At 39.2% G+C, this 27,167-nt stretch overlaps 1 protein-coding gene across 1 annotated transcript in view; it reads left to right on the top strand.

Moving 5' to 3' along the window:
- plxna3 (plexin A3) overlaps positions 1-27,167 on the top strand; it is a 176,787-nt gene that overhangs the window by 84,527 nt on the left and 65,093 nt on the right. The window contains exons 6-9 of the mRNA XM_026928009.3: positions 8,562-8,685; positions 12,759-12,915; positions 16,068-16,167; positions 24,973-25,087. Coding sequence (XP_026783810.3) covers positions 8,562-8,685; positions 12,759-12,915; positions 16,068-16,167; positions 24,973-25,087 — 496 coding nt within the window. The remainder of the gene's footprint in view (positions 1-8,561; positions 8,686-12,758; positions 12,916-16,067; positions 16,168-24,972; positions 25,088-27,167) is intronic.

Here is a 27,167-nt window from a genome sequence, read left to right as displayed (position 1 = left end):
GGTCCTGAGTTCAACAGGATAAAAACAAAACTTTGCCTGCATTATTTTAGGATTTCAGTTCGCATTTATGAAGTAGGCCAGCATTTGCTAATTTAAGATCCAGAAAAAAGATGTAGAGTTAAGTATTTAGCTGCTATACCAAGACAAGCCTCACCAGTGTAACTGTTTTTAAAATGGAGTTTTCTCTGTGTTCTCTGTGGGCGGAGGTAAATTCTTTTTGACAAGCCAGAAAAAATACATGGACATGAATTTTCTGCATTATGCTCAGACCAAAAAAAAAAAAAAAGAGAGAGAGAGGAGAAGAGGAAATTGATATGAGGGCAAAAAAGATCAGTTTGCCACTTTAACAGGTAAAGAAAGGGATAGTCAACAATAAATCTGTTTTTGTCCTGAAGTAGATGTAAGGTAAGATTTACAATAGCATAAAATAGTCAGAGAATAAATTTAAGTGTACTTCAGGTGAATCTGGTAAAATGTATATCTAACATTGTGTGTGTATAAAGCACAACTGGGTAACATGTAGGATGTTTTGTACTACACGTTAAAAAAACAGTAACTGGATCAAATAAGAGCCAGTTCTGGTTGAGAGACAACTAGAAAAGTCACAGTGATCACAGTAAAGTGACTGCATCATTATTACAGCATGCAATGACATCATCTTATCTGATATATCAGCAGTGAACAGCTCTACCCGGATTACAAGTTTTTTTCTATGCCAGGCTTGAGCAGGTACCAAAATCTTGGTGTTGGTCTTAAGCCACTAACAAAATCTTGAGCAGGTTACCAAATCCTTTGTGGTGGTCTTAGACCATAGCAAAACCTTGGCGTTGGTCTTGAGCAGGTACCGAAACTTTGGCATTAAACTTTGGTCCTAAGTGGGTATCAGAAAACTTTGGTCCTAAGTAGGTATCAAAACCTTGGTGTTGGCCTTGAGTAAGTAACAGAACCTTGGTGTTGGTCTTATGCCAGTAACAAAGCCTTGGTGTTGATCTTGAGTATGTACCAAAATCTTAAATAGATACCAAAACCTTGGTGTTGGTTTTGAGCAGGTACCAAAATTTTGAGCAGATGCCAAATGTTGTCATTGGTTTTAAGCCAGTAACCAAACTTTGGTGTTGGTCTTGACCTGGTAGCCACGTTTTGAGCAGGTACCAAATCCTCTCTGTTGGTTTTGAGCAGGTAACAAAACTTGAGCAAGTACCAAATTCTCTGTGTTGGTCTAAAGCCAGTAACAAAACCTTGCTGTTGGTCTTGAGCAGGTACCAAAACCTTTGTGTTGGTTTAAAGCCAGTACCAAAATCGTGGTGTTGGTTTTAAACAGGTACCAAAACCTTGGCTTTGGTCTTATGTTGGTACCAAAATTTTGAGCAGATGCCAAGCCTTTATGTGCCAAAACCTTTATTTTGGTCTAGAGCCAGTACCAAAATATTGGTGTTGGTCTTGAGCAGGTACAAAAACATCAGGGAGCAAATCCTCCATGTTGAGCAGGTACCAAAACATTGGGGTTGAGCTTGAGCAGGAACCAAATCCTCTGTGTCGGTCTTGAGCAGGTATCAAAAACTATACAGCAGTAACCTTTAAAGAAAGCACAGCTCTAGTCCGGTGCCAAAACTGGAGTGCAAAATTAATGGCTCTTAGACAGATGTACAATCCGTGTCGAAAACTGAAATTGCTGAAAGACTTAGTTGTTCCTGTGAATAAATTGATAAACATTCACCTTTTGGATGTTTTTTTTTCTTGGATGACTGACAGAAACTCACAAAGAAGTGCAAAAAGTAAAACAGCATCTCATCAATACTCCTCACTCATGACTAATCAGACCCAAGCAGACGATTGACTCAGACAGTTAGTCCTCAGCATTTATCAATTAATGCACTTAATCGATCTCTTCTCTTTCTCATTCTTTTCTGAGGAACTTTGGAGAGCTTTTGTATAAAGTTGTCAAAGATGAGTGTGTTTAGAGTTTTTCTGAAGGGATTTGCAAGTTTATTTTTACCCCTTTTTTATTCCGGTTACTAAGAATTTGAGGTGACCCAGTGGTGTAAAGGAACACTTTATAGCCTGAAGAGGAATACGGTGGCATTGGGACACAGCCAGCCACTGATCTAATGTGAAGGACAAGAAATTAGGGAGAGTAATAGAATTCTGGGAACTTGAATTGGAACAGGTGGATGAGAGCAGAGGAGGTCTGAAGAAGGGGAATGACTCAATTCAGAAAGATAGTTACACAACTGTCCTTGCTGGGGACTGATTGGGTTGACTCAGTTCAGGCTGTTGGATAAAGTGTTTATCTAGAATTTGGACTGAAGGTTATTACTTGTGTCGGTATCTCTCCTGTTCCTGAATACCGTCTTCTACCTGAAGCTTTTATAATGGAAGGTACCAAAGTTTCTGTCTTCCACTTTCCTGCTAGTTGTAAATATCTTCATACCGCTAATGAGGTGGTGTGGTGGTGTGATTCCAGGTCCAATCCTATCTAATAAAGGAACTAGGAGCCTCCTAAACTGTGAGCAAGCCATATTGGCTTTGGACCTAAGCTTTACAGGATGGTAGCTCACCAGGAGTAGGACTAGAGATAATCATGATATACTGTACTACCAGGGGTCCCGAGTCCAGTCGCAGAGGCTTTTGTCCTTGAAGTCTGTCCCTCCAAGAGACCTTCAACAATGTGTTTTTCTGTCAACAAGAGTTCAGGAGGAAGATCTTCTTTAAGAACCTAGCAACCTTTACATATCCAAAGAACCATCGAGGAACCCTTTTTTTCTAAAAGTACAGGTTGGAATTTCTCTGCTGAAGACACTATCAGCACTAATCCTGCTAGCTAATTATCAACCTCTTTTATGAGTTGGCTCAAGGTTTGAACTGTGGTAAACCTAAAACTGCAGATAGAGTTGCATTAGTGTCCAGTAAATGGGCCATTATGTAGTGGAATTTCTCTCGTTAGCAAAAAACTGCAATATAATATACCCTACAACCTTTTTGGGGGTGGAGGGGGGATAGGGGGAAGATTAAATCTTGGCTAAATTGGGTTAAATTATTTTAAATTAGCTTGCTACTCTGAAGGAATCTATAGTGGTTCATGTATAACAGAATGATTACCTAGCAATTTTAAGTGTCTAGAAAGGGAAGAACCTCTAGATATATATTCTAGATAGATAAGCTCTTTTTTTTTTAAGACTTCATGTACTTGAGTATGACATAACTGTCATACATAGTAACATATCATATCCAAAATTATTTTGCTGTAATGGAAGCGCCTCAGATTACTAAACCGTCAGATTTGAAAGCCAAAATGTCTGGTCTAAATTTGTTTGCTCCTAAATTGTGTCTATAGTGTAACAGTGTTAACATAAAAAAAAAAAGATTTGGTAGTTTTAATAAATTATTCATGTATTAATGGTACACTACATCTTACCAAATTTCCCTGTGTGAAGTACTCACACTAAAAGTACATGAGGTACACCATTTCAGACTCAGCTACAATGTTACTGATTGATATTGATGCGATTTGTCAATATGAAGACCAAACGATACTTTCAGTCAATATGAAGACCAAACTTTTACTGGCTTACATTATTAAAAAAAAAAATCATATAATCTTTGTTTTTTGACAAATGATGAAATAAAAGCAGTTCTTGAAAGTCATTTGAACCCTCCTGTTTATTGAGCTCACTGATCTTTTTAGAGACGTTAAGATCCTCAGCGGTAGGTCACAGTGGTGTTGTTAATGTTGTCACTGGATTTTTCCACATTAGCTGCGAGAGATGACCCCTTGCTGGGAAAACAGGGCGACAACCTCAAATTAAGAAATGTTCCCTTCAACTCGTGATTCATTAGTGATATTAAAAGCAAGTTTAATTTAAAGGAAGTCTGATGAATGACATCATGTTGCTCATATTACTGAGAACAGTGCTGTCAGTCATGTGTTGGTGCTGGACCAAAATGTAATATACAAGAAAAATCTTGATCTAGGGTTATAAAATATAGTATTAGGATTTGACTAATTTGGTATAAAATTCACTCTAGTAATTTGTGTTGAGTTTTGAGGCCCAACTCGAGATGAGCATGGGGCTATTTTTAAATCCTGTTCTCACAGTTATTGTTACTGCAATATTTTCTAATGAATTCAGTGGTTCTGTTGCCCAAAATATAAACTAATATGCTAATGCTAATAGGTTAATTTAAACCGCTGAGACACTGACCCAGGCAGTTACTAAGGATGAATCAATGAAGGCTGTTAATGCAGCATGCTCCACTTCTAGCTGTTTGCTCAGACTCGAATGAGAGTACAAACTCCGTTTTTAACTTTTTTTGGCTTTTTTCTCGAGGGATCCCAGCCCTAATGTTCACCTCTAGTCTCAACCACATGCTCTTTGAACCTGTCTGGGGGGGAAAAAACCCTGAATAGTGCACCTCCTATTTCGTTATATCCCTATATTATTTTTGTAGAGCGTAAACATGTCAAATCAAGCATTAATATTTTTTGCTGTAACTGGAAATGAGAACAAGGTACCTGTTTGGAACTAGGATAGGAGATTGTGAAATATAGACTGATCTGGGTCACACTTTGGTTGCTAGTGTCATCACCAGCATTTTCTTTCTACTTTAGCATCTGGAGACGATGATCATGTCTCTCTGGGAGAACAGCAACTTATCACAAATCACATTAGCGCTAGTTCACCAGGAAGAGGAGCGGAGTGTAATTGGGCGAAATCTCATTTTGCGAACGCGTGGAGATGAGGGGGTTGATCTTTGAATGTGGATGAACGTACAGACGCGTCCTGACTGCTGGTTTCCTTTAATTAAAAACATTCCTTCCTCAGACATATGGATGTAATTAAAAGTAAACAAATCATTAAAGTAGTGTGTGTCGCGAGCGAAAAAAACGGCAGCCAAAGTATCAACAACGCTTTGACGCACCACGGAAAAAGCAGCCGTAGGGAATAAAGCGGAGGATATCTGAGACACAATGCCAGATTCACCTGCATTTCACCTTCTTATGTGCATCTTCATCAGTTATTTCTGTGTAGTTGAGTGGGAGAATAATGCATTTTGTTGGGTGTCTTGCATCTTGTCTCGCGCTCTGACTTTTTATTTATGTGTTTGAACACCAGTCTCAAATTAGGACATGATCCATTTTCTCCACCCACAAATCAGTAGCAATGTAAAAAGCCACATTTATGTAAATGGAGGATTACTATCCCTGTTCCATGTCCTATTTTCAGTCATAAAGAGAGTTTCACTGTGTTATTGGTACTGTGTCAGTATCTTTTATATCATTTTGTAAAAGCATAGCCGTTATATATCTGACTGATATTCAAGCCTGAACTGATGATACATACATCAAATGATAGCAGGATAAAAATATCTGGAATAATGGCTGTCTCAAATCACCTTTCTACCATTCAAGAACTTTCTGTATATAAAAATGTTGTAATGTGTTTAAACTTGGGACTTAGCACTAGTGTATGTTGAAAAGAACCTGATGATAGACTGTATTCACTGAGCAAATGAAGTGTGGAGTGTTGGACTGCTGTTCCGTCATGCACCACGGAGCAGGAGGGGAGGTGCTTGTCCCCCGACTAACAATTTTCTGAATGTTACAGTTCTTGGTTTTTAAGAACAATATGTCAGATTTTCTGGGTGTTCTGAGAACGTTTACAGTATATAGCAGATGTCCTAATTCAGAGTAACTTACAGATGTGCTTTGTAGACTCAAAAACTTATCCTCATGCTAAGAATACCATCGAGCTACAACCCTATTGGAGAAGAAAGTTTTTTGTATAATGTTGCAAGATAAAACATTTTTTTCAACATGGAAACATTAACATTAACACTAATGTTACAAAACTAACATTTCTGCAATCTTCTGAAAACATCTTACCACCCCGGTGTTGATATAAACAAACGTTCTCTGACCAACGTTCTCTTTTTTCCTTCTTGATGTTAATAAGACTGCAGTTGCAATGTGACAAAGAAACTGTCACAGGTTAACTCCTCCATGCGAAGACGTTCCTGTGGTGGAAAACTTAGTTACAGCTTTATCTGACTTCAAAAACACTAACACCGGAGACTCCTTCCAAAAAATACTAAATAAACATTTCTTCACAGAAAATAAACATCGCCATAGAAACAGTAAATTGCATCCAGAGCTACTGTCAGAGGCGTGATTATAGAAAATTAACACCCTTCTGTTCATGCTAGCTAAAATTGGATGCTATGGAATACAGTTCCAGAACTGTTTTACCCACTATGCGTTTTAACATCATTTTCCATTTTCCAGAATGTAACAACCCTCTTATTTCCAAACCCACTTGTCATATTAAATCATTGTAAGCCGTACGAGAGGCAGCTACGATCTCCAGCAAAGACAGTGGGATTGTGCTTGTGAAAAGTTTATATCATGCGCGGTTTTTAGTTCGGTACTAAGTATGACATGGCTCATTACCCACTCATAGTGCCTGTGCCCAGAGCTCACAGACATATTTTCATAGCAATGGCAATGAACCTGATTGTTTTATGGATGTGTATATCATCCATATTTCTTAAATAGAAGAATCCAAAAAATTGTACAATTGGCCGATGTGGACATAATGTGTTGCTGTTGGCTCTAAAGTTTTATATACTGCCGTATCCCGACTCAAGCACCATCTGACGTTAAGTCAGCCGAAACTGCAGAGACGGAATCTTTCTGCAGTATGGATTAGATTAAAATAGAGATTGGCTGTAAGCCCTGTAAGTGAAACAGTAAATATATACAGTATGTGTTGATTCAGCACCGGCTGTCTCTGCAGTGCGACTCCCGTTTTTTGCTGTTTGCGTCAAGAGTTTGAATCTTAAAAAAAAAAATTCATCAGCATACTTTCATACATATTCGAATTGAGAACCTGTTGACAAAGTGATTGATAATCCACGTTTCGGGCGTATCAGTCACGTTTCGGAGCAGCTAACTGAAACCATAATGTCGCCCTGTGCTTTTATTCTGCATATGTTATGAATAGAGATGGTCAGATTAGCCTGCAGCGTCTCTAAGCGTATGCAGGGAGAAAAGGCGATTTGCAAGTCATCAGGAACCTCCGTCCAAGCCAACACACACACACACACACACACACACATGGATACACACACACACCACATACGTCCTCTTCAGTTCATCTGCCTAGCACAAACATGTGCAACTTTTAACTCCAATTAACACGTCTGACAAATGTGCCGGCGTTATGAATGTTTTAATATCCGGCTGCCGCTCGGCGCATCTGCTCTCGGGAAAAACCGGGCCACTCTCTCTTACACACCAAGAAAGAAAAACAAAACATGAAACATAGATGTGTATAGAGAAACGCCTGCACCGTGCTGGTTCATAAAGATTATTGATAGCATCCCTGGCTCAGGCTGGAGGCTTTCGTTTGGGTGGGTTTTTGTTCAGTGACTAGTGTGGAAATCTATAAATTCTGCTTTCAGACAGGACGCTTGGTGAGATTAAGATTCCCGTAGAGTAAGTGCATTTAATGTGTAACATTATTAACAGAACTATCCCACTGATCACTGTGGAATCTGATATAACGTTGCTTGCTAAGATTATACCTAAAGCAGTATCTCTCTGTAATCTTCGCACGATAGATAAAGCAAACTTGTTTACACCTTGGCCAAAGAAATTCAAACTGAATCTTATTTCTATAGATACACTTGTTTAATTTGCTACATTTTAATCCTGACCCCAGATCACAAGCAGCGCATGCTAATGAACGTTCAGTTTGTCAGGTTTTCTGGGTGTTCTGTGAATATTTTTATATAATGTTTCTAAACATTCTTACAATGCTGCTGCAATATTTTATGGATTTTTTTTTTCTCCTCCTTACTTTAAATGTATGCACAACATCTGACCAAAATCATATGCACTAAAATAAAATACAATAAAACTAAAATAAAATATTACAAATTTATATAATAAACAAAAAAGTAAAATAAAATGAAAACATGAATATAATTGATTAAATATATGCCAGACATCCAACCAAAATCACATAATCACATTATTTTAACCAAGTTAAAATAAACTAAATAAACTCAAATAAAATGAAAACATGAATAAAATTAATTAAATGAATGCAAAACACCCAACCAAAATCACATGGACTAAGATAAAATAAAATAAATCAAAATAAAATAATATACATGTAAATGATAAACTAAAAAATAATAAACTAAAATAAAATAAAACTAAAATAAAATTATAAAATAAATAAAGTAATAAAAACGTCAATAAATAAAAAAAAAATAAAATAAACCTATAGCAGCAAGTCAAAACTATCCCAAGTCCATGGAAAACCACAGACAAGGCTCCCCTGCTATAGCGTTCGCCTGTACAGCCTATTGATGAAAAAATGAGTGCCTTGTAGTACCAAATTTAGAAGCGTTCCGGCTCTATATGAACAAAACCCCACTTTCAATACAGGCAAAGCCCTTAATTATAGTGTTACTGTATTGTGTAAACATTTGCACATGACTGATCCCAAGTCACGTGTCTTCTGCTCTAATCCACACTTTGCCTTTGTGTTCAGATGCTCCAGGAAGGAAGCGTGTCAGAAATGGGAGCTGCCGCAGCACTTCAGCACGGAGCTGAAGCAGTGTGTCGACATCACCGTCACCCCCGCAAACATGTCCGTGACCTCGGCCTCCACTCAGGTGATGACACGTCCTTTACCATCAATCAGCATCACCGATTCTGATCACACAGCGCCCTTTATGGTGGAATATATTTTTCAGTTGCTTAAGCAGGGAATAAAACATGACAGAGCGCGCTGATATAAATATGAACGTTGTGATGCAGCCGGATACGAAGCGCAGTTTCTGTTACCACCGTAAAGTTGATTGCTTCACAAAAACAGCACGTCATGAAGTGTTTTATTCCTCTTACACGTGTATAAGTATATAACAAGAACAACATATCCTATTTTTATCCATTTACATTTTAGATTGTCCATTTATATCCATTTATACTTTGCTTATTTTATTTACCCACGGTAGTCACATGAAATCTCTCTTTTTTTTTTTTTTTTTTTTTTAAACAAGCGAACCCTGGCCAAGAAGCCAGCACAACATACAGTTACCGCAAACAACATTCAGACACAGGACATAACAAATAACATTTAAAACAGACAGGACATAACAAATAACACTTAAAACAAACAGGACATAACAAATAACACTTAAAAGAAACAGGACATAACAAATAACACTTAAAACAGCTTAAAATCTGCTAAAGGAATTCATTGCAGTAGTTTCCGTTGTTTCTGCAAGTCATTCCCTGATGATGAGGCATTATAACTAAAAGCTGTCTTAAAAAAAAAATTCAATCTCACAGATGGAGCATCAAAATAAATATGACTATAACAGTGTAAACTATATGCCATGCTTTTTGTTTGCAACAGTGCACATGGATACAGAGGAAGAATTGTCTCATATATAAAAATACTCCAGTGTGTCTGTCTTTGCAGCAGCAGGCAAGCAGTCATTTGATAGAGATCACAATGATGAGAACTATTTCAAGCATTTGTTATGAACCTTAAAGCTGAACAGAATCCAGTGTTTTCCAAGTTGTTTTTGAAGCATGCATGCAGAAAATATCATCGTAATCTAAAATAGGATAATACAAGTGCTGTTCCTAAAATTAAAATCCAATATTAACTTTAGTTCTTTTATCATTTGCTCAGTGTGAACATTAAAAGGAAGGTCATTAACACTAATATTGTTGTTCTGCCGTGCAAGGTACATACTTGGTATATACGGATATCAGTAAAATGCATTGATGTTTTAGAAAATCTTATGCATTTTGTTTTCTGGTTATTTAGAACGTATTTTAGATTGATTGAGATTTTGCTTTTCTGGTCATTTAGAACGTATTTTAGATTGATTGAGATTTTTGCAAATGCTGTTTTGCACAACTGAGATTGTCTCAGCAGAACAATAGATAATGGTGCCATCAGCATATGAATGCAAATCAGCGTTTGAGCCAGATACCCCAGAACTGAACCTTTCTGCAACACCAGCTGTAATATTCATCTTAGCAGAATAAATACCATCATAATACACACTGAAATTTGTCACTGAAATGATTCTTAAACCATTAGGACAATCCAATTTTAGCCGGACCATACAGTAAAATATTATGTTCAGCAGTATCGAAAGCTTTTGATAAATCTAAGAAGACAGCAACACAGGATTTTTTTTATGATTTAAGGGCATTTATAATATCATTAAGTGCTTTGGTGGCAGCAGTTATAGTGATGGAAAGAGATCCCAGACTGGAAAGAGATCAAGATATTATTTCTAATTAAGTATTGATTTAGATGGTCACTAAACAAGGACTCAAGTATTTTAGCCAGTGACTATACATTTGAGATAGATTTCCAAATTAGCTGCAGGTTTTACAACTTCTAGAAAGAACAGACCAATGTGATTTGGCCCTGTAGATTTCTAGTGACTTAATGACTTTCCACAATTTATAAGTTATTTAAATTTTTAATAGTTTCATCTAAATAGAATTTAGATTTGGCCTTATGAACAAGTGCTGTACACCTAGTTCTTAAAAACCTAAATGAAATTTAGAATGCTGCCAAATCCATTTTCCTTGCTTTAACCCAGGCCAAATTCCTTTCATGAATAAGTTCAGACAGTTCATCAAGGATTGTCCTGGCCTTCACTCTGTAATCTTTAAATGGATGAGAAACAGAGGATAAAGCCTCTGATAGTGGCCTATTGCAACCAGCAAGACTCAAGTGGCAATCTTTTCTAAATTCAGATCAACAGCTAAAAATTCTAGACACTTCATAGTAGACAAAGATTTCAAACCAGTGACACAATACTGTCTTTATGTAAGTTGCTATACAGCCTCCCTTGTTTTGCAGTCAAATAAATTGTCACTGGTGGATATTTCATAATCTAAAGCTACTGATGTCAAGCGAGACTTCCTGGTGCACAGTTGGCGTTCCAGTTTATCCCAAAGGTGGTCCGTGGGGTTGAGGTCTTGAGTTAAAACTAGTCTCTGATAAAACTAGGACATCTAAGCTGGTAGTTTCCAGATTTTTTTTAGTAAATCTAATTATGCCACCAAACTATGGACATTTAAACATAAGAAGCCTTAACCCAATTGGTTTGCCAATTGCCATTTAAAGCAGCAATTCTGCCAAGCATGAATGGGTGAATTTTTTTTTTATGGAAACAAAATAGAATTATCATCAGAGTCAGTGAAAAACATTTACGAGGCACTAATAATATAGTCTTTTAAAACAGACCAATAAACAATAGAAGAGTTTATGTCTATATCCGCTAATAGCCTGTTTCAATGAAGTACAGTCCTACATACACTATATGGCCAAAGGAATCTGGATGCCTGACCACCACCCCCTTCTGTAGTTGCTGAACATCCCATTCCAATATCATGGGCACTAATATGGAATTCAACCCCACTTAGTTGTTATAATAACCTCCATTCTTCTAGGAAGGCTTTCCACTAGATTTGGGAGCGAGGCTATGGGCATTTGCTCATTCAGCCACAAAAGCATTAGTGAGGTCAGGCACTGATGTTGGGCGAGGAGGCCTGGGGTGCAGTCGGTGTTCCAGTTCATCCCAGAGGTCTTCATTAGGGTTGAGGTCAGGACTCTAAAGGCCACTAAAATTCTTCTACACCAAACTTTGCACTTTGTGCATAGGGGCATTGTCATGCTGGAACATGTTTGGGCCCCTTGGCTCCAGTGAAGGGAAACTGTAATGCTACAGCATACAAAGACATTCTATACAATTTTGTGCTTCCAACTTTGTGGCAACAGTTTGGGAAAAAACAGAGTATTACAGTATTTCTGCCAACAGGGTAATACTGACCGTTGCATTTTGCACTGAATAATTCTTAGTCAATGATCCATCAGTCAAGTTCAAAGTCACTTCAAAGTCACATGATAGATCAGACCAAATTCCTTGAGCCCAAAGCCAAATCAAATATGCTTCAGAGGCCAGCTGCTTAGCAGCCCAAATGAGCACTAAGCATCCGGGAGAGGCCAGATGATCGACTGAGGCATAGTGAAAAAGGTGTCGGCAGAAGAACACAAGGAAAGGATGGCAGATGCACAGGTAAGGGTGCCACACCCATGAGAGGACGACTAATTAGATAGCAGTCCCAAAGCAAAGACAAACTTGGATACTAAAACAGAGACAATACAGACAGACTGCCACCATGTTGGAATAACTGACATTAACTCATTATAATTGTTGTGGAACTTTCATGAAACAAGTTAGTTCCTGTTATGACTTGTGTTACAGCAGCTATACACAGTCGCTCCCTCACCAGCCTCTCCTTGTCCTTCTGTCTTGAAGTGTGTGTGTGTTCGCTGCGCTCCACATCAGCAGTGAGCACAAAGCATGCATGTGTTTTTTTTTTTTTTTCCTGAAAGAATATTTTTATCCTATGAATCGAACAATGTTATAGGCTATGACTGTGCATGTTATTAGTCGGCGCGCATACCTGCTTAGATATTACTTTAATATTACCTGTTTAAGTGAAACTATCAAATGAAATTGTAGAGATGCACGATTGGCGAAGCTGCACTTTGATGGAAGGTGGTTCCGTCGAGATTCAGCAGTGTATTTACTTACTGCGTATCAGACTGTGCTTTCACTATTTCTTCTCATGTGAATCTCTCTCTCTCTCTCTCTCTCTGTGTGTGTGTGTGTATGTGTGTGTGTGTGTGTTCGCTGCGCTCCAGCTGAGTGTGAAGGTGGCACATGTGCCGAACCTCTCGGCAGGTGTGACATGTGTGTTTGAGGACCTGAGCGAGAGCCCTGGAGAGGTGCTACCTAAAGGACAGATCCTCTGCATGTCTCCATCACTGCGAGACATCCCGACACTCACACACGGATACGGTGAGACACAGACACACTGAGATATTCAACATGCAGCAGCATCACTAGGCCCATAACAAACCATACACTAGGGCTAGCAAATCGCCTTTCAATTTTTCAACTATTTAAAATATTTAGTATTTTAATATGCATTCGAATAGGAATTAGACATAGTAGCAGCTGTGTTCTTCTATACCTTTATATCGCATAAATTACACAAAGGTGAAATTTTTCACAGTCTCTTAACAAACTTTAATGTTCCCAGTTTAATTTTGCTTATTTACCCTCATTAATTTTACTCAGATTTGCATTTCTAAGGCAACCAGAGATCTCCATTAAAAAAAAAAAAAATCTCCAAAATAGCAGCTTGTTAAATGCAGGTTTGGGAAAAGTATTGAATTTTAGAGGATCTCCTTTCCAAACATGGATATATATTGAAATGTAGAAAACATTCTGGAAAAGTATGGATATTATGTTATTTTGGTTTTGAAATACAATAGATTAAGATTATAAATTTGTTGTTGTTGGACCGTCACTTGTTTTATGCGTTAACACAACTCTTCTTAATGCACATCACAGAGCTGCTAACATCTGCAGTTTAGCTGTAGTATTTATGCTTTCCTGCTTTCTTTAAAAGAAGAAGCAAATAATATTTGCCTGTGAAAAGCTCAGGGAAAACTAAGGGACATGAAAGACCAGGTAAACTTTTACTTTGTGCCAACTTTGTCTAGATGACCTTTCACCTGAGAAACTTTGATCTCGTGAGCCAATAGAAAACAAGAAGTCAGGACCGTGGGTTTTTTGTTCAGTGAAAAACATGGCAAGCCAGTAATTGTCAAGCAGCAGATTTTCTGCATCAGTGTACTCTTATTGTTCGTACTGTCTTAAAAAAAAGTGCTAGGGTATTGGTCATATCATTCAGTTTTTTCTTTCTGCCTGCTAGGACTTTCCTGTCAGTGATGTCAGCACCTCTGATATAACATTTCATATTTTCCTTTTTTCATGTCACAGTTAGTGACCTTTAAAAACTGAATATAGAAAGTCTGTGAAGTTTAAAAAAAAATGTAAAAGAAGTCTTGGAAATCTTGAAAAGGTCTAGATTTTTTTTCAAGCGGAAGCCACAACTATCTTGAAATGGTATACATGATGGGAACAAAGCAACAACAACAACAACACAAACAGGAAATAATAAGTAAAAACATTAAGCACCAAGGTGGTGCTCCGTTTCCTCGGCTGTTGCGTACCTCTCTGACGTCAACGCCCAGCTGCACCTGGGTTAGCCGCCTACTCTCACGTGTGGATCTCGTCTCTCTCCTTTATCTCCTCGCCGCCACTCACTGAAACACAGAGCCCTCGTTAGTCGATCATCCACAGGTGCAGGCTCATCCTTAACACTCGCGCTCCCTAATCCGCCCTCTATTCACAAACCAGCGCTTGGCCACGCCCCCACAACCACACTCAAATAACCACTCTTTACAGCCATGCTGAGCAGAAAAGCATCACTGAACGCTCAACATGCTGAACCGCACTGGGTTCCTCTTCTGGCAGCCAAGAAGACGAATCTGAGGCTACACTAGGCACAAGTTTACCAAACCTAAACAGTTCAACATACAATTTTACTATTTATTTTTTGAACATTATGTACACAAGGTATCAGTATGTATTTGATTTTTCCTATACCTCTCTTTTATTCTTATTTTAACTGACTGCTTTGTTGTTGGAGCTCTGCAACTTAAGCATTTTCCTCACTTTTTATACATTTTTAAAGCTAAATCTAAACAACAACAACCAAACAAGCTTCTGATGTAGCTTTAAGACAAACGTGTGCCCTATGTTCATGTCTGAGACCTGAGTTGTGGCAGTCAGAGTTTACTGCGTAAAGTAAGTGTGACTGGATCAGATGGGAAAATGTCAAATCTGATCTAGTCTTTCAGAGTAATATGAGCCCCATTTTGAATATTCAGGATTGAATCGTTGCATTTTTAAATGTCACAGTTGGTCTGAATACCGCATTTTATTTCAAAATTACATATTTATATTTATTGGAATAGTTAAAAGTCAAAATTTTTTGGAAAGGTGCTTTAATAACACACAAGTGTAATCCTGTACTAACCTTTTGTAACCTTCTGCTTAAACGTTCAGCGAATTGTGAATGGAAAAGTAAATTAGACTTGCGTGCATAATTTCACAACCAGTAATGTGGTCATTAGTGGAAGCAGAGAAACTAAAACAAGTCTCAACACACAGATCCAGCCATCACTGAGGAATTCTGTTGTCTTGTGTTCATTACCGACTCCAGAGTACTAGCAAAGAGTCTAGTTTCATTCAGAAATAACAGCAGCAATGAAGCAGTGAAAAAAAAATCACATCACCTGATTTTTGGTTTACTTTGTGAGATATTTACAGACTGGCCTTGTTTTTAGCTGTTTTTTTTTTTTTTTTAGTTTTTTTTTTTAGACAAACTGGAGAGCAGAGTCACCTACAGTGTTAAATTACTCTCACATTTACTGTGTAGTTGCACCACACATCAACATCTCCAAACACACGCTGCAGGTGTTAATTTAAACATTGCTAACTTAATTCTGAAATTTGCTTTTAAGATATAAGTAGTCTTAGGGGGATAAAAAGAACATCAGAGAATGCTGTTTGTTTAATTTTATTATGTCTGAGGTGGACAGATGAAATATCCTGCTTTTTTGCTTGCGTCTTTGTTATAAAAGTTTGTCCGAAGGGTTTTTTTTTCTACATTAATTTAAAGGTACTCTGAGAACCCTAAAAAAGACAAATGCGCTACTGACTGTCAGACAAATGCTGACCTTTAGTCATTTACCTAAACCTAATATTTCCATTAAAGACAATTATGGAATGTCCAAATGGAAATATTATGCCAATTATGGTGATGTGAAGCACACATGTATAATTGGAAGACCAAAAATGTAGTCATTAGTGGAAAGCAAAGGGCTGCTGTGTTCAGAAATGGAAGTGCATTTCGCTCACAGAAGGAGGAAGTGGATAAATGCGTCCGCAATCAAATGTATTAGAGATGCTTTGAATGTGCGAGCAGGTAGGAGGATAATTACTGTGTCCTTGCTGTTTAAAGCCGTAACTGGTCATTTCCTGTACTAATTGATCACTCTGACCTCTCTGCTTTCTTCTCCTTGCTTTCTGTACAGGTGATAAACGAGTGGTCAGGCTGTCGCTCAAGTCTAAAGAGACTGGGCTGAAATTCATCACGACGGATTTCGTCTTCTATAACTGCAGCGTCCTGCAATCGTGAGTATTGAGTATTGAGCATGAGTGAATGCCGCTTGCTGGTGTGAATGTAAAGATACACAATATGATCTTTGCAGGAAGAAAGCTTAGGCAAGGTTAAAAAGTAGATAAACACTTTTCCATGTTGTTGTGTTGAAATATATTTATGGTTTCCTAAAACAGAAGTGTCGAAGCATGTTATAGGAAACTTTTTTGTTATAGCTTTTTTTTTTTTGTTTCCAGAATGTCTTTATTCCTAACACTGTAATGTATTCTTTCTGGGGTTGATTATCTGAGTTCACTTTTGTTCTCTGCATCTCAAATAGCAGGAGAGCTAATTTCATTGTTGAAACCTCTCCATAAGTGCAACTTTTCAACAGACGAGAAGAACTTCCCAGGTTTTTATTGTTTAGACTAATTGCTGTGTACTGAAACTTCAGCATTCGAGTGGGTTTCTTTTCATTCTTTCTTCCTTTTTTTTTTCCTTTTAGCTCTCAGGAGTTTCTAAAATGGCTAAGGGCCAAGAAAAGACGAGTCAACGTTCAGTTTAAAAATATATGAACACAATCAAAAGATGTTGCATACTTAAAATGTTGGCTGTGCAAAGCCTGGGTGCTTAAATAGCGGCAAACTTGAACTCACTGACTTCCTGTGCCGAAGATGCACAAGTTGGTTTGCTTACTCACTGATGATTAAACTGTCTATTCTATTGGACCCTCTCTCACAGCCCTAATTTCTAAATTTGCTGTGGAATGGAATAATTCCTTTCGTCATTACGCACAGTCACATCCTGTACACAGCTTCTTTTCTGAGTAGCTGAGTAGGCAGTCTAACATTATAATAAGATCCACACAGCCTATTTATAGATAGTAGGATTATAATTATTTCTTTATTAACCAAAAATGAATACAGCATTTTACCCTTTTGATTTATTACACAAACATTTTCTTTAACACGAGTATTTCTTTGTTTAGTTTCTAGAAATCGTGTAGCTATCTTCTTCACTAGAGCAGTGACAAAATCTCCTTTATTTTACAAGCCATTCAGAATCACACTATTTCTACATCACATAAGGGCTACATTTGCAAATTATTTGCATTCCCTAATGTGATTGGCTTGTGGTAGTATAAATGCATTTAATGTCTGTAGTCTTTGTCCGTGTAGCCCTTTGGGTGTGCCATAGATCTTTTAATGCTTTGATTAGTTATTAAATAAAAACAGCTTGGGAGTGGACTCAGACTTTTGGACAGTTCTTCCAAAATACGGCCTGGTCTGTTGACAAGTGTGTGCTCTTTGCTTTTACTTGCACATCATTCAGATGTAAATCCAGAGATCTGTGCAGAGGCCTCAGTCTCATGCACTCGGTTTAGGGAGGATATCAAGCGCCACTTAACTGGCAAATTACACCCTGCTAGTGCTCTCATCCCCTGCTCAAGAAATCCAGCCTCGCCACTGACACTGTGGAAAAGGTCCTGCCTCACTGCAGACTGTCATCAAATGAGAGTAATTGGCTCAGAGGTGTGAGTGGAGTCTGGTTAAATTGGAGTGCGCTCCAGTCTCATGCTGCTAGCCCTAATATCCGCGCCTGGCCCGGGCAGGTTGGCGTGAAATAGAAGCCGGGATTGGCTGACAGCAGCGAGCGCCTCCATGTGAAGAAGAGACAGCCCGAGGTGTAGTATCCACACACACTCCTGTATGAATGGGAAGGATCAGCCTTGATTCATACACACACTTTCGAAAGGCTGGAGCGGTGTAAGCATGCCTCAGGCTTGGGACACCTGCAGACTTTGGAACCACAGTGAGATTTTGGGAAAAGCTGGACAGAATGGAAATGCCAGAAATTCAAGAAAATGTTTTACCTGCTTGGATGGAAAAATTGGCATATCGATGAAGTGTTGAAGTGGGATTCAGAAATTCGTCTTTTAATTAAGCGTGATGCCTAGTGTTTGGTCCAGCTTCTCCATGACTCTGAATATTTGGCTGGCCTTCTTTTGACTTGAGATGCTGTGGTGTGTGTGTGTGTGTGTGTGTGTGTGTGTGTGTTAAGACCTTTCCACTAACAGGTGCCTAATCAGTACCTGTTCGATGCTTTTTTGCCTCTGTAAAACAAAAACAAGGCATTTAAAAATAATAATAAAAAAAAACTATTATGGCTGGATGATTGTGATAAATAATTGTGTTTTTACTATTGAGCAAAATAATTGTGGTTATCCTTTTAGCTGTTATCATGCAGACCTAGCTTTGCGTAAATAAGAACTTTTATTTATTTATTTTAATTTGGATACTGTTGAAGAAAGATAAGCTCCGAATACACCACAACTCTGACCAGGATAAATTGATTCGTGTCTATCAGCAAAATAGACTGGTCTGGAACCAGGAATAGGTGACTTCAGTAGCTTTTGGCAGGGCGGTGTGTGTGTGTGTGTGTGTGTGTGTGTGCTTGGGTTGGGGGGGGGGGGGGGGGGGGGGGGGGGGGGGGGGGGTTAGTATCATTTCATCACCATGGCAACAACTCAAGTTATTTAAATGATTGTCATGAAAATAAGACATGTGGGGGCTGATCAGTGTAATTTATTCAAATTAACCAAAGATATATCTAAGAACAATCTTATTGCCAGTTACAACAAACTGAATGGAAGCTGTGTACCATTTTGCACATAATCATTATCTGTGACAATGTCTGGATATCTGAAGTGTGGAGTTATTGTGTGTTGCCATATTGAAGAGTATATATAGTAATGTATTGAACAAGCATTGATTATTTCCACACATTGTTTAATCTGTCATTTTTTTTTTTAGCATCTGTCTATACAAGTCCCTGTGTTACTTGTTACCATAGAAACTTATTACAACTAACACATTACTATAAACCTGTGATTTGAATTACAGCTGGATCTCCTGTCAGAGCTGCTGTTATAGAAAATTAATCAACACCTTCTGAGCAATCAGAATCAAGAATTCAACAGCACTGTGGTATAAATAAGTCTAAGATACTTCAATTATTTTGGTCCTGTTACATTTTTAGTGGCATCATTTTTAAGAAACGCCCAATTATGGATTGGTCTGGGTCTAAAATAATTGAAACATGAGCCAGACCCTAAAAAGTTTTTTGCCGGTTCCCTGAAACAACACTGACACTGTGTTAGTGGAAAAGAAGAATTGGAGTTTTTTGTTTTGTTTTGTTTTTTAAAGATTTAGACAGGAGCTTGTGTTTGATCTGTGCGTGTGTGTGTGTGTGTGTGTGTTAGTTTGGAAGGGACATTGTATGGACGCTCTGTGAATCAGTGCAGTGGGTGGAAAAGCAGCTGCTAATCCCCAAGGCCAGAACCTCCCGATCATTTCAGTCTTCTATCAGCGTGCTGTTCTGCCATTGAGCAGAGCTGAGTACATCACTTAACACAGCGAGCAAGCACAATCGCACATTCTGAGCAGAGCTTTTGTTTTTTTCCCCAACCTATTTAAAGTGCGCCGTTTGTGATTAGCATCAGAACGGCGGGGAGATGTGAATTTACTTCTGAAAAGAGGAAGGAGCAGAAAGACAAGTGAAAAATTCTGAAGGCTGTCACATGATTTAAAAAAAAACTGCTCCTGGCTAAAAGTATGCAGGTTGTATTTTAGAGTATGAAATTGCCTCGTGTTCTTACACACACGCACACACACGCATGCAGGTGTGCACGATAATCAATTCTTTGCCTTATGTGTGCGAGTGCAAACGTGTGAGGATGCACAACTGATGATACATGCACACACGCAGACCCGACTGCTCCACACATTCATGTTACACACAGTCACACAACAATCAATTTTCCCGTCTGCGTATGTGGAATCGGGCTCACGTGGATCCGACGAGCTGGGCTCGCCTGTTGCCATGGTAACGCGGCTCCAGAGCGGAGCAAGGCCCTTCTACCTTTTTTTTTTTGCCAGCGCTGATCCTGTGCCAGATTTCCTCCTCTCACAAAAGCCCTGTGAGAGTGCTTAAACACCGGCCTCCATCTTTATTTCCCACAATCCTTCACCCGCTAGCATCCCTCCTCCCCCGGGGCTGTAATGACCACCTGAGAAAAGAAAAGTGGGATGTGTTTGAGTTCGGAGGAGTTGGGTGCTTGAGTGATAGATGGTATTCTTGTGCAAAGCATCTTTTGAAGCATTTCCATGTGGAAGCTATAGTGTTCTTAAGGAGAGCAGTGTTATGAAATCTCTTATGTAAACCTTTGAAAAAAGGAAAAGAAATCTTTTTTCCCTCTTTCATCCTCCCAAGCATCTGTTTATGAGGACGGCTTCTCAGTTTTTTGGCTCACAGCGTGCATTCATTAACCAGCATGTACTTCGGGACATCAGCGCTCAACCTAGATTTGGAAGTGACTGTGGAAACACAGGGGGCCACAAAATGCACATTATTTTAGTTGCAGTTAGTCCTTATTGAGATTTCTCTACAAGCTTAGGGATATCATTATGTAAGAGCAAGAGGTGAAGATTTATTAGTCTCAACAGTGAATCGATACAAAAGTATTTATCAGTCTGATGCGGTGCAGTTCTTTAAAAAAACAAATATTAATACACAGTTATAAAGAAATTCATGCATCTCTTTACTCGTCTAAGTGACAGTGAAGGAGGCCTCTGTGCCTCTCAGTCTCAATAAAGGCAAAATACACTATATGGCCAGTAGTATGTGGACATCACCCATATGCTGGCCTTCCCCAAACTGTTGCCACAAAGTTGGAAGCACACAATTGTATATAATGTCTTCTTATGCTGTACCATTACAATTTCTCTTCACTGGAACCAAGGGGCTCAAATCTGTTCACGCATGACAATGAAAGAAAGACATGATTTGCCAAGGTAGGAGTGGAATACCTCAAGTGGCCTGGAGAGAGCCCTGATCTCAGCCCCATTAGACACCATTGAGATGAATTGGAGCGCTGACTGTGCCCTCACCCAACATCAGTGCCTGACCTCACTAAAGTTCTTGAGCACAAATCCCCACAGCCATGCTTCAGACTCTAATGGAAAGCCTTCCCAGATAAGTGGAAGTTATAATAACAGCAAAAGGGGGACTAAATCTGGAATGGGATGTTCCAGAAGTTCACCAAGCACATATGGGTGAGATTGATCAGGTGTCCACATACTTTTGGCCACATAGTGTAGCCTTAGTGCATATCAGTATTAGTAAAGGAGGTATGGCCTTTGTGCCTGTCAGTGAAGGAGGCATGGCCTCTGTGCTTGTCAGGTTCAGTGATTGAAATGTGGCCTCTGGGACAGTCAATCCAAGTAAAGATGTAAGAGATGCCATCCAGATCTGTACTTGTTATCCCTGGTGAAGAAGTCATGGTATAGGATCAGATTTGTTTCTGCATTTTATATCTTGATAAATAACTGTGCTTGGCTTAGGGCAAAGGTGACATTAGATCATAACACTGTGTGACCTCACATTAGCTGATCCAGCACTCAGGGATTGAGAGGCATCCTGGTACATAAGCAGCACCGTTTTCTTTCATGCTCAAGGTCACAACCATGCACTCACGTGAACCCACACACCCACATTTACCCAATTAGCTAGTTGTCCAACACTGGCTTTTCCCATGTGGTTTTCTAAGAGCTTGTGTCACTGTTTGCACCACACTCCCTTCTTGCCTTTCCTCTGCCTAAATAAAGACTGAGTGAATTGATGTGGGTTTAAAACACTGACGCAGCATCTTTCATCCAGGCCCTGCATATCCGAGCAGTCTTTACTGCACACACAGTCTGCAGCTTTACCCTTTGCCTCATTTAAAAATGCGACTCCTGAATCCTGAGTATAATGCGACCCTCGGCAGTGCATTCATTTCAAAAAGTGAGGACGGTGCCGGCGTCCAGATACGGGCTCTGCAACATTAGCTCAGCCTGTCATAATCCAGGCATTATTTTGCGCCTGAGCAATCCTTCTGCCAGAGATATTGTGTTTGCCACCCATCATTGTGGAGGTAGAGTAATACTCTGTAATTCTGTAAAGAGCACGAGGCAGGCTCACTCTCACTGCAACCGTCTCAAACATCTCAGAGAGCAATGGAGGCGTTTTTTAGACCAGCAGAGTGCTATTAGGAAAGAGAGAGAAAGAGCATGAGAGGGAGAGATACATTATTCTGAGCAGTGCAGCTCTGGGGTGTAATGTGCTCAGACTGCTGAGAGCCTACTGAGGGGGATTTTTGAAGCACATCCCTGGAGGGAAAGATATGATTAGTATGGGACTAAGTGTACACTCCCCATACAAGTGCCAAGTGCATGCTCCCAGTTCTTACTCCCATCCAAGTCCAAGTGCCATCTCCACACACTTCCACCAAAGGTTTTGTCCCTATATAGTTTCCAAGTGCATTCTCTGCACTCCTGACCAAGTGCTCCATCCCTATACAAACCAAGTGTGTGTTCCCAATGCTTACTCCTTATACATTTTCCAAGTGCTTAGTTCTTGTGTTGTTAGTCGGCTCCAAGTCCATTCTTCTCATGCACTCACCAGCTGTATGCTCATAAAGGGTTCCTCAAAGGTTCTTAGGATAGATAAGGGTTTATTGCTCTTCCTGCAACCCTCTCTGGAAATCCATTATTGTAGGGTCATAGGTAGAATCTGTAAGACTTACCCCAGAGGGGCAAACCATCCTCCTAAGAGTTTTCATATACTTCGATGGAAAAAGGCATTTTGACACAAAAGGATGGCTTTTGAGCATGAAAGACACAGTGGTTTGAGTCTGTACAGTGTGGTTTACCCGGGCTCCGAAACACCAGGACACTGTGATTGGTCCAAGTATTACGTGTTGCTTGCATCCCTGCACAGAGGGGTAGTTGTTTCATTTCCAGTTCCATTTGTTTGTCTCTGCTCACAGTTGAGGAAATATCAGGCATGGACAGGGATGCAAGTGCCAAGTGTCAGGAGATCAGCAGAGATTTAGCTAGGCCAGGTGGAACTCAATGAACAAAACAGACAAGGTCAATACCAGTAAAGTGGTAAATGAACAAAAGGCTCAGTAACATCACTCATGGTACTAGTGGGAACATGGTAAGCGGGTCATGTGATTGGGTTTGTATTTCTGTTTGCCTGAGGAACTATGGAAATGAAATTCATTGGAATTCATGTTGACTTGTGGAGCAGACATGACAGTAAGCAGCAGCTTGATTGCATTTGAACAAAAGTTGTTTGAAATGGTAAGTGAGTATCCACTTCTGTATGACAGTTGCTGAAGAGATTTTCAAGATGTTCAAATGTGTGTGTATGTGTGTGAAATTATGAAAAAACTGGGTGAGAATGATCCAGAACACTTGGAGTTTGCTCTCTGTCTGGGGTCATGAGGATGAGTAAAGTGACATAGTGCAGCATGTCTTTTTTCATATGCTTATGAGAGCATGTTTACTAGTGGTTCTTCTGTCATTTGGAAGATACAGTAATGTTTACTCTTGGGAATCTTGAGAAGTGGTGGTTAGGGCATTCTGCTACTGATCAGAAGGTTGTGAGTTCAAATCCCGGCCAACCAAGCTGCCACCATTGGGTCCTTAAGTAAGACACTTGATCCATAAACTGCTCACTCCTATCCTGACCCAGTTGTATGTCAGCCAAATGAGCAAATATACACAAAAATTCTCGTCCGAAATTCACCAAACTTAACAACCTATACAGTCTCAAAGTGTATTCTCATTGTGCATTTACTAGTTTACTATTCCATATTCCGATTGCAAGTGCATTTCTCACCTATACTCCTACATTGTATGCCTTCACCAAGTGCTTAATACCTAAACAGTTTCCAGCTGCATTCTCCCTTTATGTATTCTCCAAGTGTTTAAGACCTTCGGAGATTCTCAAGTGCATGCTCCAAGTGTTTAGTCTCTATACAGTCTCCAAGAGCATTCTCCAGGACGCTTAGTCTCTATACAGTCTAAGTGCAGTCTCTTCACACATTTACCAAGTGCTTAGTCCCTTTAGAGACCTCAAGGGCTTGCTCCCAGTGTTTACTCATGTACAGAGTACAAGTGCATTCTCCTCATACAATTGCCAAGTGTTTAGTCCCTGTTCACACTCCAAGTGTCTGCTTAAGGCTCACACTCGCAATATGCCAAGAATACTTCTCTTTTATCTCCGAGTGCTCCAATGTTCCTACTATCTGAAAATGCAGTGTGACCTTGAAAGCCATAGCCAGTGGGGGTTTTAAACAATTCTGGTATCCTAAACACCCACAAAACACTCTCCTGATTTCCTGGCTGTGTAGAAGCCAGGTGTGCCGCAGGTCACGATGCTCTCAATTACATGCAAAGTCAAATTGGCCTATTCGTACCACAGTTAAATAGTTAGAAGGTCAGCTTGTAACCATCGGAGGTTCAGTGACCCTGAAGGTGTAATCGTGCATGTCAAAGTGAACATGGAGGCTTCGCGACATATGGCGCGGTCAGATTTCCGTAGCAGCGTCTTTACTACGCCACTTCCTCCTGAGCTAATGTGTGACCTGGGGCACACTCAAGATGTTAACATGCTGCAAACATGTGGTGAGCACAATGGCAACATTGAAAATCTGTGAATTAGGTTCCTGCGGGAGCTTCTTTAAACTCGCCTTTGCAGTTCAGCTGTGTTGTTCAAGACACTGCCCGTACTTCCTCTCTCACACACACTTGCAGCTTCATGGTGTTTTATGGTCCTTAATGATGTGCAGTGTGTCCACCTCACTTTGTCTCCCACTTCAATCCATTGAGCACAAATAAAAACGATAACATAAATTATTGTTGAAGACAGTCTGGACCATCCATTAAACAGAAGTACAGTATTTTCATTTTATCTGCTCTTAATCTATCTTGCTCTCTGTTTCTCTGCAGGTGCTCATCGTGTGTAAGCAGCCCTTTCCCCTGCAACTGGTGTAAATATCGACACATCTGCACCAACAACGTGGCTGAGTGCTCCTTCCAGGAGGGCAGAGTCAGCAGTGTTGAGGTAAGAGACCACAAGCTCTGAATCAGTCTAAAGTTATTCACACTGTCCATGTTGACCGCAGTGAGGCTCGACTCTGTGATTCACCCCTGCTCAAGTGACTCACTAGCGACGTCTGTTTCAGATGGGGAACTGAGGAAGTGTAAATATGTTTTGAGTAACCTCTTGCAATACAAGATGATTCGTCTCCTTCCAGTACGGAAACCATTTGCAGTAACTGCAGTCTTGAAAGATAACAAAAACACATCTGTGACTATTATCTTGGACAAATTGTATACTATAGCTGTCAAATTCCTTTAAAAATCACATCGCAATTTTATTTACACTTATGATTTAGTATCTATGAGTACCACATGTAAATAGACTAATGATTTTATACTTGCACTGACAGAAAAAACTTTGGCAGTGGTGCACAACTACTTAGTAACAGCTTTACCGCTTACTGTTACAAAGCTCTGACAGTGGAGACTCCTAAATCAAAAAATTGTATGGTTTTGTGGAACGTAATCGAGACCTTCTGACCAATCAGAATCGAGAATTCAAAAACACTTTGGTAGAAGTGTTTGTACTGAACAAAAACCTCCTAAGATGAAAGTTGTTGCTTTCTCAAACAGTGGAGGTGATAGCATCTTTTTATTTTCTTGTTGCTGTTAGCTAATTTTTGAATGTCTTGCACACATAAATGTCCACCATCTTTAACTCATCTTTATCCAAACATAATTTGAAGACAGCTCTCAATAGTGTTATTCTAATTAGTTATGTGTTCAAACGGCCCAGCAGAATTGGATATCGAGGTGATCTTTCTTGCTAGCTGCAGTCTATTGTGATTTGATTTGATCATTTTGGGATATGGAATGCTGAACGATACAGGATAAGAGCCAGCTCTTTGCTGCGTGGCTATTTGTTCACTTTACACTCGATGTGAAGGAGAGCAGTGTTCATGTGGAGAGGGTGTGAATGTTACACTTCCTGTTTTTGTGTGAGCCTGGAAGTGGAACAACAGCCCTGTGTCTGTGTGTGTCTCTGTCCACTTTAACACCCCACAGCCTCTTGACCTTGACCTTTGAACCTAGCGCTAGTATCACACACACTCGGTGCTCTGAGTGAGTGTGTGTCTGTGTATGTGCCTGATTGTGGTTTAGTTTGTACAATCACTTCTTTCATTGAGAAGAGGCACATTGTGTGTAGGCTTTTAGAGTGGAACATTTCAAGCTTGCTTTTTGATTTGAATCTTATTTCACCTAAATATGAGTGTGAAATAAACATTAAGGCTGCCTTGCTTATTCAAGATAAAAGTATGGTATTGTGTAACTAACATTTAACATTCTGATTCTGTGTTAGCCAACTTCATGTCGTTTGAAAACTTTTGTAATGCAAGCATACTTTTAATGAGATGTCACACAGGTTATGTCCAGGAACGATCTTTTCCCTATTTCACCACCACCACTTTCTCATGTTAGCTAACTGAGCTAACTAAGGTTACTTAACTACAAGTTGATGTTTCAGTTAATGTTAGGTATATAGCTAGCTTATAAAAGCTAAATTAGCTAAGTTAAATGGTATTTATGTTAACTTTAAGGAAACTTTAACTATATTAAGGTTTAATTTAGCTGTCAATAGTTAGCTAGCTCGCAAAAAACCCTAGCTAACTTGCCTTTTGTTAGTTAGCTAATTAGCTTTAATCAAAACATCAACTTTTCACCCCAGTTCAGTAGCTATATGTAAAAATCAAATTAGCTGTATATAAAAATCGACTTAGCTAGCTAATTAGCATTAATCAAAACACCACCTTGTCACCACCAGTTCAGTAGCTGTATATAAACATCTAAAGGATATGTTTAATGTATTAAGTAATGTTACTACCTATTAATTTGCTCAGTTATTCATTCATTACTTTTTTTTTTTTTTTTTTTGCCCCAGAGTGGTCGACGCAGAATATTTTAAAATAGATTATTACATTTAAATATGACTGTATATTTTCTTATCTATATATTTAATCTAATTTTGATCTCAACACTTTGACGAAAAGAATTCATTCATTCATTTATTAATTCATTCATGTTGCATGTTGCCTCAATCTTTA

The sequence above is a fragment of the Pangasianodon hypophthalmus genome, chromosome 8 (genome assembly GCF_027358585.1).
Source record: "Pangasianodon hypophthalmus isolate fPanHyp1 chromosome 8, fPanHyp1.pri, whole genome shotgun sequence".
In the NCBI taxonomy this organism is placed as follows: Eukaryota; Metazoa; Chordata; class Actinopteri; order Siluriformes; family Pangasiidae; genus Pangasianodon; species Pangasianodon hypophthalmus.
Note: the sequence above shows the minus strand (reverse complement) of the source record. Positions and strands in the feature narration are given on the sequence as shown.